The sequence below is a fragment of the Neopsephotus bourkii genome, unplaced genomic scaffold (assembly GCF_033783945.1).
Source record: "Neopsephotus bourkii isolate Nb327-2 ecotype Australia unplaced genomic scaffold, CSIRO-AGI_Nbou_v1 NB_1139, whole genome shotgun sequence".
Taxonomy (NCBI): Eukaryota; Metazoa; Chordata; class Aves; order Psittaciformes; family Psittacidae; genus Neopsephotus; species Neopsephotus bourkii.
Window position 1 is genome coordinate 4,820,580 of NW_026901625.1, and position 18,450 is coordinate 4,839,029.

Consider the following 18,450-nt stretch of genomic DNA (forward strand, 5'->3'; position numbering starts at 1 on the left):
GATAATGCATCGCCCGGCCCCGAGCTGTCAAGGGGTTCCTATTCCACACCTCCTTAGCGGAGAGAAGATGCAGAAGCAGGGAAGAGATGGAGTCGCTGGGGATGTTTGGAGGTTGCTACAGGGTGACATGGCAGGAAGAAACTGCACCATGCCCTTACTGCAGAGCTGATATCCCATATTGCTCCACAACAGCCCTATCAATCAGACAGGAGACTCCTCTTGGACAGTTCAGCCTCTCCACTCCTGACTGCATTTCTACCCATCCCCTTGTACAAGCACCAACCAGATCCATTATCAACCTGCTTCAGGGAGCTCCACTGCATGCTCTCAAAGACCCCAGCCACCTTGAGCTGGCTGAACCCCTCCTGGAGCAAAGCCATTTCTACCTCTGACATCCTAACAGCGATGAGCTCCACAGTTTGCACGCTGGGGGAAACAACCTGCTTCCTTCTGCTTGTTTCATATTGATTTCCACCTGATTTTAGCTTGATGAGAAGGCACAAATAACCCTCACACCTCACTCACCACCTCTGGCAGTTACTGTTTTAAAGCCCCCATCCCAAACTCTTCCCCAGGCAGAAAAGTCAATGTATTTGCTCCTCCTGAGAGCAGCAGCTTTTCCACCCCTCTCTGTGTGCGTTTTGCTTCACCCCTTCAGAAAGCAGCAAGCCAGCTTCACTGCAGAAGCATGAGGAATTGATGTGGGGCTTTGTTCTCTGTTCCCTCCTTAACGGTCCATTTGGCTTTCAGAGCACGGCAGAGCAGTGAATGGGTGTTCTCAGGAAACTCTCCACCCTGACAATGGGATTCCTTCTCCCAGTGACAATAGTTAGGCCAGCCCCTTGCTTTTTAAGGTGTCTCCTCCTCCCCCAGCACTGCTTTGCTGACACAAACACCCCCATCTGCACCCTCCACTGGCTCTGGTGAGACCCTTCTGGAGCTGTTGCCACCATTCTCCATGGCCAGGCTGAGCAGCACTCCCCCCACGATCTGCTCTTTTCCACATCATTTATGGATGTGCTGAGCAATCCAGCTTCACACATGGGACTTTCTGACTCTCCCCCTGCAGCATGAAACACAACCGGTCACTTGTACCTTGTCTTCATGCTTTTAACCAGTTGTTAACCCAGGAGCAGTTTCCTTTCTTCAGTTTCAGTAAGGGAAGTTTCTAAGAGCTCTCTGGCAGTCCCAGGACTCTTCTGTTGGACACAGATCCACTCTGCCACAACCGCCTCATGTACCTGCTCTCCTTACTCCACCTCTTGACATAACTACTATAGGCAGAGCAAAAGCTGCCCTGACTCACCTGTAACAACCCCATCCTCAACGTTCACCCTCTCCTCCCCTTAGAGCCCTCACCAAAGCTGTCCCACTCCTCTGGTCCCTAAGTGACCTTAAGCACCAAGTTTACATCCCAATTCATAGCATGGTAGTCCCTTTAAAACCCCTGGAGGTCCATCGGGTAACTTGATGTGTTCCCTGCAGTGTGGCCAGTTCAGTGAAGGTCCTGGAAGGTACCCTGCACACTGCAGTCACCTCTGGCTATGAACACCACTGAAACACGTTCTGCTCCTGCCCCATGTGAAAGCAGCCCAAGTTTTTATGTCTTTACCAAGTTTTTCCTCCATTTCTTTTGCTCTACCTCCATTTCTTTCTCATTAAAAGTGCCAACACTTGTGCTCTTTTCTACTGCTCTCACTTTTAGCATCTTTTTCACACTGCTTAATGACACATCTTGTGTTTCTCTAAAGTACTTCTGACATGCATGATCTACACCTTCACCTCAGGGACAAGGTGTTGTCAAACACCGCATTCCTTTAGCTCCTCTTGCTTTCTGCAAGTTTCTCCATACCAGGATATGGCTTATTCCCCCCATGCTGCTCGACTAGAACAAGAGAGGAGGAATCACAGCAGTGCTAAATAACCCAGCTGAAAGAGACCATAGGAGGTCTCCATCCAACCCTGTGAGCAGAGCAGCACCAGCAGCATCAAACCAGGCTGCTCAGGGCACTTTCTAGGCAGGTCTTGGAGATCCTCAAGGCTGGAAACGGCGCAGCTTCTACAAACTGCTCCAAAGCTTGGCTCTGCTGACAGGGGAAAATTCCTCCTTATATCCAGCTGGAACATCTTGTTCCAGTTTGTGCCTGGTTTCCTTCATCCTCTCCAACCCCCCAGTGTCCTGACAGCCTCCTCATAGCTACCAGAAGCTGCTGTCAGATCTACCCCAAAACCCTCTTTGTCTCCGCACTGGAAAACCCTTCTCCTCCAGGATCTCCTCCTGTGTCAAGGGATGCAATGTTTCTGCCCTTTGCTGAACTATCTCCCATTTGTTGCTGCCCTTCCTGTACTGGGGGGCTGGGAGCAAACCTGGACAAGTATTCCAGACGTGGCCAAACAAGCAGTGACCAGAGAGGGCTGATCACAGCCTCTGGTCCTGCTCACACAGCCCAGGATGCAGGTGGCCTCCAGGGCATGCTGCTGGCCCTGTCCAGCTCACTGGCCACCCGGATTTCCAGGCCACAAAGCTGCTCCCCAGCCCAGTGGTGCCTGATCCATATCCCTGTGCTGGGTTCTGCCATCCCAGGTGCCCAGTTTGGTATCTGTCCTTGCTGAATCACAGGAGGTTCCTCTCAGTCCATCCCTGCAGGGCTCTCTGAATGCAGCCCTGCCCTCAAGGACATCAACCGCCTCCCCTCCAGTTTGGTGTCACTTGCAAACTGCAGATGAGGGTATTCTGTAGCCTCCTCCAGGCCATGGGTACCAGACCTGTGTGCTTCTGGAACTGCAACCACAGAGCACTGGTGGGTGACTTTAGGGTAACTGTTAACCAGTGGAAAAACACAAGCATACATTACTTCATTCCTCTTGCCTGCAGTGCTGCCCATCCAATGTAATTCTGCTGCATCCCTGGGCTCTCAAAGGGACTTCAGGGACATCCATCAACTAAAGCCATCGAACAAGGTCCTTTCCTGAAACCCTGTTACTCAAAGCATGGCACAACCTTGATTTCATCTCTTGTGGCAGGATTCAGGCTCTTTGGGACAAACGCTGCTGAAGACACACTGACTGTGGTGGCTCTGCAAGGCAAAGGTGCTGTGGGTCAAGGAACCTCACAGCACTTCCAGACTCTGCAATGCCAGGAATCCCTCACTGAAAGCCCCAAGAGCTGCGGTGGCAACGCACATTTCCTCCTAATGCATCAAAGAAGGCTTAACCCAAGAGCGTTACAAGCACATCCTAAGGGACCACACAAACCTTTTATCAAACCATCCCTCCCATTGCCTCAGTGGTGCTCCCAGAGTAAGGCGATCCCAACACTGCTCCTGACCCACTCACACCCTTACACCTCCCTTTAACATCAACCTCCTACAGTCAAGGAGCAGGAAGACTTTGAAGCACTCCATAAAACACCTTCAGAATAGCTCTGTCAGACAAAAGTCAGGCAGAATTTGCAGGAGCATCCCTGAACAACCCATGGAGCTGCCACGGGCACAGCTCAGGGCCATGGGTGGCAATGCTGCACCCTGCAGCACCCAGCTCCCATCGCAGCGACCACCACCAGTGGTTCCTACAGATTCTAGTCCTTTGGGACAGGTCACAGAATGAAGTGAAACAGAACGTTATCATCAGTGGGATTTTAGGTAGAGCTTCCACCCAGGCAAAAGCAGCAAGAGCCTGAATTAGCTTATTGCCACCAGAAAAAGGCTGTGTTGGTGAGGGAATTAAAGGCACTGCTTCAAATTGAGATGCCTGCTCTTCATAGAATCTTATGACAGACTGGTTTGGGTTGAAGGGACCTTAAAGCTCCTCCAGCTCCAACCCCTGCCACGGGCAGGGACCCCTTCCACTGGAGCAGCTTGCTCCAAGCCCCTGTGTCCAACCTGGCCTTGAGCACTGCCAGGGATGGGGCAGCCACAGCTTCTCTGGGCACCCTGTGCCAGCGCCTCAGCACCCTCACAGGGAAGAGCTTCTGCCTAAGAGCTCAGCTCAGTCTCCCCTCGGGCAGGTTAACGCCGTTTCAAGCTCTGGCCTTAGGCCGGTCACCATCCAGCTCTCCACAACAATGGAGCCCCAGCCTGAGGCTTCCACACAAGACGGGGGCACAGCCACATCCTGACCACGCTGTGCAGCGATGCCGACCCGCAGGACCCGAGCAGCACAAGGGGGTCACTACGGGACGGGCCCTGCAGCGGGAAGGGTCTCCACGACCGTGCTGTGAGCAGCGCCCAGCGCTCGGACTCGCCTGGCAGGGCGCTCCTGGCCGGGTCCCACCGGAGGGGCTGCCGCAGCGCAGGCGGCCCCGCTCCCCGCAGGCCCCGGCCGGGAGGGCCCCGCTCCCCGCCGGCCCGGCCGCTCCATCTGGAAGTTTTGGCCGAGCCCAACGCGTGGCCACGAGGCGCCAGCACCGGGACCCGCTGGGGGGGGGGGGGGGGAACCCGGGACCGGCCTCTCCCCACCCGGACACCGGCGCCCTGGCTCCGCTCCGCGCGGCCCTCACTCACCCTCCGTCACCTCCAGCACCTTCACCTGCTCCTCGGCGGCGGCGCGCACCCCCTGCACCGGGCACAGGATCCCCGTCAGCGTCTCCACCAGCGCCTCCTTCAGCCCCTGCGCCACCGGCCCCGGCCCCGCCGCGGCCCCCGCTCCGCCGCCGCCTCCGCCTCCCGCCGCCGCTGCGCCCGCCATGGACCCCCCCCGACCCCGCTCGGCTCCGCTCCGCCGCCGTGCGCGGGCTACGGGCCGCCGCGCGCGCCAAACGCAGGGCACGCAAGCGCGAGCGACGCCGAGCGCCCCGCCCCGCTGAAGGGCCCCCGCCGGGCGCTCACAGCGCCCCCTGGCGGCGTGGCGGTACCGCAGGCTGCGGGGAGGGGAAAATGGCGGCAGGGGGAGGCAGGGACGGAAGCACTAAAGGCATGCACGGACAGGCTGCACGGAGAGCAGGTCCCCATGGCCCGGCTCCAGTGTGCGCTTGAGCCCAGAACACCCCCACCGTGTGCTGGGCTGCACCTCCAGAGTGAGCAGCAGGGCAGGGAGGGGATCCTGCCCCTCCAGGAGGCCATGGAGATGCTGCGAGGGCTGGAGCAGCTCTGCTCTGGAGCCAGGCTGAGAGAGCTGGGCTGGGGCAGCCTGGAGAAGAGAAGGCTCCTGAAGGGGAGACCTGAGAGCAGCTCCAGTGCCTAAAGGGGCTGCAGGAAACCTGGAGAGGGGCTTGGGACAAGGGCCTGTAGGGACAGGCCAAGGGGAATGGCTTGAACCTGCCCGAGGGGAGATGGAGATAAGGCATTAGGAAGGATCCACGCTGCCCCATCCCTGGCACTGCTCAAGGCCAGGTTGGACACAAGGGTTTGGAGCAATCCAAATGCCCCATCCCCAGACATCTTTTCTGTGTGACTTCTTGTAAAAAGGGAGTCTCCATCCCCTTTGTAGCCCCCTTTAACTCCAAACCAAACCCCAGCACCTCTTCATTCAGGACACAGCACTGTTTCTTCTCAAGCACCTTTCAGCAACCCTTCCTCTCAGCACTTCACATCCATGGGGTAAGGGGGTTTGGTACTGCACTGGGTACGGAGGCAGTGTCAGCCACACCACACCCCGTCCTGCGATCAGGCTAAGGCCCACTATGTACAAAGATGACATTTTCAGTCTCATTTCCCCCTCTATGTGCCATTTAACTTGCAAACATGGGACTGCAGGGGCTGTAAAAGGAGCATCCTCCCCACCATCTATGGTTTCTACACCCAAATTTCAACTGCATGTGAAGCTATTAGTGACTGAGGTGTCATCCCTCAAACATCACACCCTGTTCTGTACCTGGAACTCATTTTCATCCCAGAACAGGATTTCCTCCCTCCCTTCCCACTCCAAAAAGGAGGTGCCAGCACAGAAGGTGCGGGGCAAGGGAAACCCTGGATTAAAGTTTATACCAAGCCTTTGGCACTCTCATTTCTCCATTCCCCATTTCTCTGCTGCTCGCTGACCACTGATCACACGGATTCTGTAATTCCAGCCTCTGCCTGCGGAAGGGAAATCCTGCATGTGCATTATCTGTGTGCAAGCAGAGCCAGGCGGATGGCAGATTAGGGGGCATGAGTGTGAAGAGAACCAGCACCACTCCTGCCGCCTTCACACAGCAAGTGCTGACCCAACTGCCTAGAAACCTCTTTCACACCTCCAGGAGCAGCCTCCTGCCCAGATCCAGCCCAGGCTGCGGATCCATACGGATCCCCAGCTGCTGCTGTGGATCGGAGCAGTGGCCATGCCCAACGTTCCTGCTGCACAACGGCCGGAGCACCGGTACCACCCTCCTGGAGAGGACAGGATGCCCGAAGGTGGCATCTCCCAGAGCTCCACAAGTTCCACCTCTGGCAGGCCAAGAGCCACTCCACTGCCACTGAGGCCCCTTCCAATGCAGCAACAGCCAGGGCTCACGTTAGCAATTGCTCCCCAAAGGATTTAGGAGTAGCCCCACATGGGCTCCCCATGGGCTTAAGCAAAGCACAGCTCCTCAACTGGTCCCCTCGCAGCAGTGCTGCTGCCATTGCCCTCACTGCCCCCCATTACCCACCAGGCCAAGGTCCCTCAACAGTCTTTGACACAACCATAACCAGTCCAGAAGCTGCCTTACTCCTCATGTTTTTAGCCTAAATGAAAGCAGAAGCAGCTGCAAGGGATCTGCCCCTGGGCCAGGCAGGGTGCTCTGTGGACCACACACACAAGCCTGGCAGAAGGAGCAGCCCCACACCTTTGCCTCCTGCATGAGTTCCCCATTCCTGTCCCTGTCAAATCACAAATCCTTTGTATTCAATCATTTATTCACCAAACCTGCAACTCATTTCGCTTTTGGAAAAGCTTTTGCAAGACTTGATGGTAAAGGTTTTTCTCCTTTTTGGTGTGAATGACACTTTGATCTGTCTTCCCCTTCCCAACCTGAGTACATGAGTAAGGTATGAGAATATCCCTGTCCTGTTTCTTTTCTTAAAATGGATTTCTCCAGTGAAACTATCAATGCAATCATACAGATCCAGAGGGAAATGAAACTGCATTTCAAGCTCTCTAAAAACACCAACCTTTAATTTTATAACATAACCAGGGGTTTATTCCACAATATAAACTGCAACATTTGATACAAGCTACCCAAAAAAGGAGAAAGCCAAAATACAGCTGTGGCAATTACTTTACAGACCTTTTTTTTTTTCCTGTCCTGTCTTCTACATCACCAGGCCATCAGTGACACTAGGATCTAACATTTGCTTTCTGTACACCAACCAATGCTAGAAGCGACACTCTGTTCAGAATCATTCCAGTCACTGAAACCAGACATAGAAGTTATTGCTCAGATAAATAAACCTAATCTACAAAAAAACAAAGTGAGAAAAAAAAAACCCAAACTAAAGTCTCCAAGGAGTTAACAGAGTAAACAGGGATTTCCTCACAAGAGGATTTATTGGAAAATTCATAGTGCAGGGTTGTTTTTGCACCTAAACCAAGCTGAATTAAATACGCCGGTAAATCCCAGAGAGGTAATTAAATGCTGTACAAGAAAAGGTGCGTGTTTCAAATGCCTTCCAAATCGGTGGAAACCCCTGCTAAACAGTCAGCATCTCGAACCTCAACAACCACAAACAGCTCAAGGGAAAATACAAAAGTGTCAAAAATTGGTTTGAGTTCTGGAAAATGATCCCATAAGGATAGAAGTAGCACCATTTGCAACCTGGTTTTTAAACCAGCCTGTGTGGCTTTATTGAAAAACTCTGAAAAACCTTCTTTACTCAAGTCCTGAATGGGTTATGGGCAGTTTTACTTCCGATAGGGAGAGTCCTTGCCAGTGCAGCTGGCGCAGATGTAGTCCTCCTTCTCAGCCATTTCGGGAGAGATGCCCACACAGACCTGGTGGAACCACTGGTTGCAGCTGCCGTCGCACTGGACCCAATCCACCTGAGAGGAACAGACACACCAGGGTTCAGAGCAGGACCAGGCAAACACACACAGTGCTCATCAGTTGTTCCTGGGCTCCTCATCTGTTATGTATGGGAGCAGAAATGTCCCATTGTACAACTGCCTGCTGCTGGGTATTCAATTGTGTTATTGTCACTGTTATCTGGACTCTTGCAGTCCAGCTCCTCTGAAGCTGAGAGAAAGGCACATTTCTCTCATCCCTCCTGTTGCTTTCCTACCTATTGCAAGATTATGGATGGCAACACCACCACAGCCCTCCCAGGTATCTGAGGGTGGCCCTCTTCTCCCTTTCCCAGTAGGGATGGACTGTGCAGAGCTCCAAGGCACTGCTCCATCCACAAAGCCCACCTGCATTCCTGTTCCAAGAGCAGAGATGAATGTGGTGTTTGCACAGCCCCACCTCCTCCTTCCAATTCCATGCAGATGTTTTGGTGTCCACCTGCCTCCCTCATTGCAGCCACACAGCTGCTCTTGATGCCTCAGATGATGCCTCTGGGTTACTGAGTGCCTTGTGCTCACTCTGTAACTCATGCTTGGGCAGCTGAAGGCCCTAGATCCCAGCACTCAGAGCCCTGCAGTGGATGTGCTCTACTAACCTCATCTCCCTCAGGCTGCAGACAATTCACAGCAGGGCAGATGGCATCCTCATCCTCAGAGTCCTCCTGCTCAGAGAACGACATGTCTGAGGGAAGCAAGTGGCTCTCAGCAGAGCGCTGCATCTCCAGGAGACGCTCCCGCTCCCTCTCCAGTTTGTTAGTGCCAAGATCCTTCGAGTGACTCAGTTTCAGCTTCTTCTTTTTGGGTGTTCTCATCTTTTTTACTCTTGCTCTCTTCCCATCGCATAAGCTCTCTCTCTCAAAGCGACGCTTTAGTTTTCTCTCCATGTAAGTCATTCCATCCTTTTTGCCTCGGCAACACTCGTTCTATTGGGAAGATATTTTGGCAACTTTGTAAGAATCCAACTAGCACTCATCATCCCCTTATTCCACACCCTGCTTTTAGCAATAGGCTTAAGTGAATGTATAGCATCGGACAGAGTGCTGCCGTTTCAGCAGAAGGGGAATGTGAGTGGAGCAAGGGATGGGGTCACACATCCCACGGACAGAATGTATAGAAACAAAGATCCTTATTTCCTGCCTCTGAGTCCACTGCTTCAGAGGCAGCGCTCTCAGAAAGCCTCAACCCAGGGCAAGAGTCAAATTAGGAGAGATGTATTTTGCTGGAAGCAGGGCCACACACATAGACCTCCTTGTAAAGCTCTTGGGTGCAGGCAGAGCCTCTACTCCACCGTGACCCAAGCTCACTGCTCTGGTCAGGCACTTGCCTTTTCAGTCGGCGCTCCAGCGGGTGACCTCTGCTCTGTTTGCAAAGCAGGGCTTTGCTTTGTGAAGAGCTTCTGGTACAGCTCCTGTATTTCGGGCAGGGAAACCTGCAGCAGCTGGGCTTCCATCATGAGCTCGTCCAGCTCTGTGCTAATGACTGTGATGAAAGACAGGGAGAGGAGAAAAGGAATTCCTCAGTGTCAGCCCTGACAAGAACTGCACAGAGAATGCAAACCCTTCCCTGGTAGCACATTGAAAAGAAACCCGTAACAACTGTGAAAGACCTAAATCTGCAACGCTATGAACTCTTCTCTGTTCCCTCTTCACTGCTCAGTTTTAACAGCAGGTTGAAAAGAAAGATGAAGGCTCACTCAGAAGTTACTGCACGGAGGCTCAGCACCCTTCCACATTTGCGTTTCTTGCTGGATAAGCAACTGCCATCATTCTTGGCAATTCCTGCTGCTTCTGAAGCTACAAGCAGTGTGATGATCCCCTCACTACATAACAATAGCAAGATGAACAAACTGGGTGAAATCCCTAAGTGAAGCCGGGAGAGGAGAGGAAGGGAAGCTGAGAGGATGAGCCTGGAAACAGAGTCCTGCTGCACTGTCACCACTGCTGCGACCTCCAAAACTCACACTGGGCTTTTGGAACAATCACAGCCAAAGAAAGCCAAAGTCACTGTGTGAGGAACAGCTTTTGAATACAGTATTCACTACAACTCAAATATGGCCTGAAAACCAACCTGGTGGTACAAAGGACTGCCTGGCTTGATTTTAACTCTAACATTGAAGTGTCTTGTGTTGTATTAGTATGGATTAAACTGCACTGAGTCTTGAAGATGTGAAGACCAGACTTTTGTCCCCACAGCATTATGCATTAGAAGAAATGAAAAAAATAACTTATTTTACAGTTGTAAAATGATGCAATTTACAGCATGTCTGTGGCAGTCCCATAGACACCAAGACCCTGCAGCCGGGTCACCTGGAGCACAGCGCCAGCTAAGAAAGCTCAAGTCTCTGTTGTGCTGCAGCAGAACATATGTGGGCTTGTGTCCTGTGGATTAACTACCCCATGGTCTCCAGCACTACTTCCCTATGCCATTCCCATCCATCTCCTACAACTTCAGGATCTCTCCTCTCTGCCTTCCCCTCCTGTGGCCATCTTCAGTTGACCAGGTCACCCTCTCTCCTCCATCAAGCACAGTGAGGAACAAAAAGGGGGAGAAGGGAGAAAGAAGCAAAATCAAAGTGAAGATTACAAACCATGAAGTGGGATGCAGTGCTGTCCTGTCGAAAATGGAGAATGTAAATAGATGGTTCTGTTATCCCAGTCATGAGGCATGGAGAATGACATTGCTCCAATTGTCTGGGAAACCTAGAAAACAAAACAAACCACGTAGTTTCACTAAAGGTGTAGTTCTGAGAGTGTCCAATAGCTGCAACAGACTCAATCCTTGTTTCTTCCATTGCTTACATCTTGTATTCCTGGAACTGTTCAATCTAACCCCCCCAGCCCCTTCAGCCCACACCTGGAAACAGGCAAAGGCAACTTCCTTACCAGAACCCTTAGCTGTGAAGCAGAGATCAGAACCGGGCCCTGTGCATGCAGCAGCCGCAGGCTCCATCAGAGCACAACCAGCCCAAGGAGCAGAGACAACACTCTTCACCTCAGCACACACACAAGACATGCCAAAGGCAAAACATGCTCCTGCTTATGCAAGGCAGCAAGGGTCATGTTTGGCCTCGGGAGCAACAGAAAGGCATCCACCCAATGCCTTCCAAACTATCGCCTACCTCTCTAATGCAGCTCAGACTCTGGCTCTCACCAATCCCCGCAGCTGTTTTGCAAGTGAAGCATTCCAATTCATCTAAATGTTCCCCATTCTTCACTTTGGCCAATGCCAAAGCAGCCCAGCTCCAGTGCTTACTGCTACAAGCTTCCCTGGGGGAAGCAGTGTTCACAACCCCAGCTAAGAGCTCAGGACAGCAACGCTGAGACACTGCAGTCACCAAAACCCCACCTCAAAGCCATTGGGACCAAAGCTGTTGCTCAACGCCTGTGCTGATGGCTTGAGGTCACCTCTGACCTGCCCTCAGCACTGATGGCTCCAGGGAGGAGGACCCAAACCAACTCTGTGAGAGCTCCCTCCACTTAGGAGGTTTCCTGCCTTGAGCTCCAGCCCACACAACACTGGTTGGGGTGCTTTCAGGTCAGAGGAACCTCATGGGTACCACACTAAGCTGCAAACCCTGTGATACTAAAACTAAGCTTCCTGTTCCCATTTCTAGCTCAAACGTCAACTTCTATGCCCAAATCTCACCCAGGTTTTTGCAGCTATACTGGCCGGCCCAGTAAAATGACACTTTCAAACAAATGATCAGATAAATTCTCTTCAGATGGTTTGAATTTCTAAACCCAGGCTTGCCTATCTGAGGAATCTGGGCAACACCAGCCCCTTGGTAGAGCTGAGTTACTTGAGAAGCAGCTACAAAACGTCTCAAGCACATGTGGCACGTTTTATGGCTTAACAAACTGAGTATGAAAACACAAACACACTGACTGTGACAGGGTCGGACAAGCAAAATAAAGGTGTTTAAAGGAAAAGCAAGAGAGTGCGTTTCATTTTAAGGGTGGTTGATGGTCTTTATGCTGCGCTTTCAGATTTTTCTGCATTTATTCTCTCCCTCATGTCCACACCTGAAACTGCTGAGCTTCACTCAAGTATCAGCAGAATATCCATCAGCACAACTGATGGATGGGGCAGAGCAGTTGATGTCATCTACCTGGACTTGTGCAAAGCATTTGACACTGTCCCACATGCCAGCCTTGTCTCTAAACTGGAGAGACATCAATCTGATGGCTGGGCCACTCGGTGGATAAAGAACTGGCTGGATGGCTGCACACACAGAGTTGTGGTCAGTGGCTCAGTGTCCAGTTGGAGATGGGTAATGAGTGGTGTCCCTCAGGGGTCAGTGTTGGGACCCATCCTGTTCAACATCTTTGTTGGTGACATGGACAGTGGGATTGATGCACCCTCAGCAAGTTTGTGATGACAGCAAGCTGTGTGGTTCAGCTGATACACTGGAGGGAAGGGATGAGACCCAGACAGACTTGGGACACACTTGAGAGCCAATGTCATAAAGTTCAATCAAGCCAAGTTCAAGGTCCTAGACCCGGATCAGGGCAATCCTAGGCACAGCTACAGGCTGGGCAGAGAAGAGATTGAGAGCAGCCTGAGGAGAAGGACTTGGGGGTGTTGGGTGATGAGAAAATGAACATGAGCCGGCTTCAGTGTGTGCTTGAGCCCAAAAACCAACCATGCCCTGGGCTGCACCAAAACAAGTGTGAGCAGCAGGTCCAAGGAGATGATCCTGCCTGTTTACTCTAACTCTTGTGAGACCCCGCTTGCAGCTCTGGTGTCCTCAACATAAAAAGGACATGGAGCTGTTGAAGCAAGTCCTGAGGATGCCACAAGGATGATCAGGGGCTGGAGCACCTCCTGTATGGAGACAGGCTGAGAAAGTTGGGGCTGTTCAGCCTGGAGAAGAGAAGCTGCAGGGAGACCTCAGAGCAGCTTTCAGTGTGTGAAGAGGGCCTATAGGGATGCTGGGGAGGGACTCTTCATCAGGGACTGTAGCAATAGGACAAGGGGTAATGGGTTCAAACTGAAACAGGGGAAGATTAGATTGGATATAAGGAAGACGTTCTTTACTGTGAGGGTGGTGAGGCACTGGAATGGGTTGCCCAAGGAAGTTGTGAATGCTCCATCCCTGGCGGTGTTCAAAGCCAGGCTGGACAGAGCCTTGGGTGCCATGGTTTAGTGTGTGGTGCCCCTGCTTATGGCAGGGAGTTGGAACTGGATGATCTTTAGGTCCTTTCCAACCCAAACTATTCTATGATTCTAAATTCAGCTCAAGAGTTCTAGTATAAGTGATAAGGAGAAGGAGCAGTATCAATGAAGGCACCCTGTTGAAAACAAGCTCATCTGCGAGCCATGCTGGTAACACTGTGGGCAGTTTGGGCCTCTGTTACTATTTCTCAACACTTAAAACTACATTGAAATACTTGTAAGAACAGAATATAAAGACTAATTGAATACTAAACACTCTAGAAACAATAGCTTCAGCAACTCTTGTCGTTAACAGCATCACATTAGAGCACAGGAGCTGGGAGAAGGGAAAACAGGCTTGTTAGGAGTAATTGTTCCCAGGACTCCAGCAGAAGGAAAACATGAAGCTGTTGCTGGAGGACACACATGTCCTGGATAAACGTCAAGGCAGAACCAGAACTCCTTAATCTGTAAAGCAACACATGAGCAGTCTGCTGTGCAAACACAATGAACCAAAACCCATTACAGACCATTTCTGCTAACCACACATCACCCACCACCAGGAACCCCACCAGCAGCTCAGCCTCACCTTGTTTGTCTCTGGCAACTGGCCTGACGTGGCTTGCCATCTGGTGTACAATAATCCTGAGCCGAATTTGTCTTGTATATGCTTTACATCCCCTGAATATAACATTTGTTGTGCTCTGTGCTGCCAGTTCACAGTTCTCTCAATCATGTACCGCAAAGCATCCCCTTCAGGAAGCCTCACACGGATGCGCTGCAGGGAGGCCAGCAAGGGCAAGATCTTTTCTAAAGGTGGCTTTTCCGATCGGTGACAGTGTGGGCAGAGCCACACGCGAGGTCCCTGCGAAACGTTGGGCACCGAAACACAGCCGGTGTGGAAGAACCCTCGGCAGAGTTCACACTGGATCATGGGAGCAGCTGGCTCCTTCTGGCACAGACACACTTTCAGTTCCGTGTTCTCTTCATGGGACAGCACCTTCATTTCGTTCGCTGCTCGCAGAGAACGCAACGCTTCCAACTCCTTCAACCGGGCTTCCCCAAGCGTGGCCATCTAAAGAGTTCAAAGAAAGGGATGTCAGCTCAAAAGGAACATCACTCATTAGAAACAGGGTGACTGCACGGCCACGCTTGTCAGATACACCACCAAGTAGTGCAGATCATTAAGAAGCTCCCCAGTCCCATATAGAATGTTTGAAGTGAAGCACTGATGAGGATGTGCAACACCACCACTTCAGTTTCCTTCCATTTTCTCATAAGGCCCAGAGATACAAAGCTTATTCCTTTGCAAAAAACAATCTCCTCACTCCCTTCCTCTCCGGTCCAAACCCGTCATGTTTGGTACTACACCCACATCACTTTCATTAGAGCAGCCTGCATTCTGAAACAAGTGCAGGTTTGGCTTGCAGGTACTTCTCTATGAACATGTCTCAAGTGTACAGCCTAACTCCATGTACTTGTAAAACATATCTGGGCAGTTTTCAGAAACACAAATTCACCTCTGGTACCCCCCCTTTGTACACACTGTCATGTGCACCCTAACCTATGTACTCCCTTGGGAGTTTGGAAACACCAAATGATATTGAGGTGTGCTGCCCTTCCTACACCTGCTCATAGAATCATAGAATAGTTAGGGTTGGAAAGGACCTTAAGCTCATCCAGTTCCAACCCCCCTGCCATGGGCAGGGACACCTCACACTAAACCATGGCACCCAAGGCTCTGTCCAACCTGGCCTTGAACACTGCCAGGGATGGAGCATTCACAGCTTCCCTGGGCAACCCATTCCAGTGCCTCACCATGAGCCTCTTCTGAGGCATCTGCAAATCTAGTTGCCAACAGATTAAAACTTGAATGTTCCATACCTAAAGGGACAATTAAATTCAAACCCTACCAAATCAGCCTGCTGCTCCTCATTAACCATGGGACACTGTTTAATCTGACCATGGTGGAGGCTCTGAAATTGGTCTTTTGGGATGAAGCACTTCACCTACATTCAGAACTAATGTTTTCCTGGCTTCATCATGCATGAGGTTTTCTCTAATTATGGTGTTTGTTCTAATTATAGGTGGTGTAGGGTTATTGTGAAAGGATCAGATGTGGGAAAGCCCTATCTTATCTTTAATAAGGTTTTGGTAGGGTGGGCAAGAACAGATCTCAACAGGGATTCAGAGAACTCAGAATACACTGCAGTTCAAAGCAGCCCTGGGCCACGTACCGCAGATGCGGTGTCTTTGCTCTCAGAGAGGGCTCTTTCCAAGTCACTCAGAGTCTCCAGTTTGGTGCTTTTCTTCTTTCCACCTGGCACAGGCTCCTTCAACTTCTTCTGCTTTCTTTTCAGATTCAGCATTCCAATGTCACAGCGGGGACAGAGCACCTGAGGGACAGAAAAGCAGTGTTCCCTGCGTGTTTGTAATGCGTTCGTCCTGCCCTAGCACAGCCAGAAATGACTGCTTACAACAGGGGTTCCTGCAGTTTTTTCCATCAAAGACTCAGGGGACTAGGATGAAGTTATATGGAAACTGGGGAGAGCTGGAAGGTTAAAAACACAGTTTTATTAAATGGGAGGAAACGCCTGCATGTTTCATTTGGATTGCTGATATGTACAGACAGCTGATACATGGGCAGCCTCTGTGCCATTTAAGCTGCAAGCCCTGGAAAAGAGCAGAGGCTGCCCTGCATTCCCATCTGTATCAACAGACAGGAGGGCTGGGGGTCCTAAGAGGGGCACAGCATAGGTGAGGATAGACTGCCCAAGAACACACACAACAAGAGCTTCAGAGGGGGAGCAAACGCAGCTACAGCCTCACCCTTATCAGAGGCAAACCCAAGGTGGACAAAGTGAACCTGTGCTCCAGTGCCTGCACTGAAGTAACTTCAGCACCAAGAGTACATTAATATTCCCATATTCACATTGGAAATGTCAGGCTATGGCACAGCATGCTCTTTAGCCAAGGATTAGAAAGAAGAGAGGAAGTTTGGCTAAATCTTCAGCATTTTACAAGTTTAACATGATCATTAAAAGTATAAGTCTATCTAATAAAAATTATGTTCAGCAACATAATCCTAAAACTGTTCTGCAAATATACTTGCTATTTATTGCTACTTCAGGAGTTAATACTGTAACCCTGACTGACATGCTGTAGCTGTGCTGGGAATGGTGAGATCTCTTACCTCCAAAAGGGAGTAAGGGGAGTTCTCGCACAGAAATGTGTTAGCTGCACACTCCTTCCAAGCTTGAACTTCTGACACCAAGGACTCCAGCCTTGGCAGGTAGTCCAGGTGCACTGGAATGGATCGACCTCTCGTGACGAGTTCTACTAGTGTGTCCAGCACAGGCACACGTCCTCCAACCTGCCAGATTATGCAGGAAGAAACACTGGATGTATTGAAGACGTTCCACAAATCACAGCAAGTCATTTAGATTACCTGAAGGTAGAGCTTCTAAAATCAAATCTACTGCTAAGCCACTTCAGTCACTTCCAGAGCTGTTCCAACACTTGTGCTTCTCATGCTGCAGTCGTTAATTACACAGACACTACTACTAAAACCCTTGGAGAGGGAGAATACCCTCACCAACTGACAGTTCAAATAAACAAACAAGAGACCAGTGACATAACCAACATAAGCAGACTCCAAACTAACATCTGCATTCACAGCAGAAAATCAAAATCATTTTGAAGCAGACCCTGAAGGCAAGTCCAGCCCAGTCCCTGCCCTGCCAACAGCAATGCACCATCCCAAGTACCCAGCGTGCTGGCTGAAAGCGACTCCTCACTCAGTGCACAGCCCACGCCTCAGGCATCCCAGTTACAAGTCCAGCTGTGAAGCAGCACTGAGAGGCAATTTCTACAACAGGCAGGGCCATGGGACTTGAGAACTATTCATCCAGAGCAACCCCAACATCTCCAGCAGCAAATCTCAAAGTAGTGATGCCCGCTTCCGCCTCCAGATTCAGACAGAGCTGCTACAAAGTTATATGCATTTTAATCTATGAAATTAAAGGCTGACCATAAGGGAACACAACAAGAAACAGCCTTGAGTCTGGCCATGCTTAATGGCTAACAGATGATGGAATACCTCTCAGTCTCAGGGTGTCTGATAACAACACTGATAACACCACTAATGATACCAATGTGGAAATGCCAAATGAATTCTATGGTTCTATGGGGCCTCAGAAGAGGTGATTCCACCACCAGTAATTACTAATATTCTTGTGCCATCAGGTCAGAAGTCCCTGCTTTAGTCAGGCAAAAGAAGGATGTGAAAAAATATTACAGGTGACCTTTAAGGATTTTAGGGGATTTGTTTCTTCAGGAGTCAGCAAGCAGAACTTTGACTGGGTCACCCACTCCATAATGTGTGTTACAGGAGTGCAGCAAGATGCACAATCATAGAATCGATGGCACACGGAAACCTGAGTACCAGGTAACTGTTAAAATGCGACAAAGCAAAACTTACTTTAAGGTAAAGTTCTATACTGTAACATCTTTTTAACTTCATATTTTTCTTAATAGCTCCTTTATAGATTTTACTGCACCCAGTTAATTGCAAAGGTGAAGAATACAAATCAGCTCCAGAAAGTAAAACCAACAGCACCCAGAGCGTAAGTACACCATGTCTAAGGCAACAAGATGAAGCATTCTTACTGCAGTGTGATCCTGAAGCACCAAAACACCCATGATGGTGCAGAGCAGGGGTGATGGAGCTTACGTACCTGCAGAGCTTCCACTTCCTGCAGCCAGTCTTTGGCTTTCTGCACTGCATCTTTCAGTGCAACACCACTGGGGAGATAGGCTGGGATCTCCTCTATCTCCTTCACCGCTGCTACGAGACTGCTCAGTGACTGCCGGGGTCTACATAAAGAACACAGCTCAATGTCAAACACTGCAACACAAGTGGGGGGTTCTGCTCATCTGGCTTATTAAAGCCTGAGGGTTACAGCAGATAACGATGTTATGTCAGAACCAGAGGTGCAGCCAGGACCACCAGAGCATTAGTGATGGAGGTGTGCATCTGGAAATGTACATTTGTCTGCTATAGAGTCCTACTTGGAATACTCACATGTGGACTTAAGGGGGATTTAACATTTACTAACTTTTGACTGGTAAGAACCTTGAACCTTAAAACCGGTACAATGAACCTTAAAACCAGTACACTGAACCTTAAAACCGATACCAGCCAAGAGATCCTGCTTCAGAAGGTTAAAACCCCCTTGAAGGTGGCTTTTCTGGACTTCACAATTGGATTCTGCTACTTTAGAAACACACAAACACAACTGCACCTCCAATCTGGAGGTTAATCCCAAGCTTATTCCAGTT

General features: G+C 50.5%; 2 protein-coding genes across 2 annotated transcripts in view; both read right to left on the reverse strand.

Annotated features, from left to right (window-relative positions):
* Nucleotides 1-4,686, reverse strand: part of IPO9 (importin 9) — a 29,188-nt gene extending 24,502 nt beyond the window's left edge. The window contains exon 1 of the mRNA XM_061363113.1: nt 4,503-4,686. Coding sequence (XP_061219097.1) covers nt 4,503-4,686 — 184 coding nt within the window. The remainder of the gene's footprint in view (nt 1-4,502) is intronic.
* Nucleotides 4,687-7,054: 2,368 nt separating this feature from the next.
* KDM5B (lysine demethylase 5B) overlaps nt 7,055-18,450 on the reverse strand; it is a 49,637-nt gene continuing 38,241 nt past the window's right edge. The window contains exons 20-27 of the mRNA XM_061363114.1: nt 17,847-17,985; nt 16,304-16,483; nt 15,348-15,506; nt 13,700-14,185; nt 10,544-10,655; nt 9,281-9,435; nt 8,553-8,879; nt 7,055-7,935 (exon numbers count right to left, since the gene is read on the reverse strand). Coding sequence (XP_061219098.1) covers nt 7,798-7,935; nt 8,553-8,879; nt 9,281-9,435; nt 10,544-10,655; nt 13,700-14,185; nt 15,348-15,506; nt 16,304-16,483; nt 17,847-17,985 — 1,696 coding nt within the window. The 3' untranslated portion in view covers nt 7,055-7,797. The remainder of the gene's footprint in view (nt 7,936-8,552; nt 8,880-9,280; nt 9,436-10,543; nt 10,656-13,699; nt 14,186-15,347; nt 15,507-16,303; nt 16,484-17,846; nt 17,986-18,450) is intronic.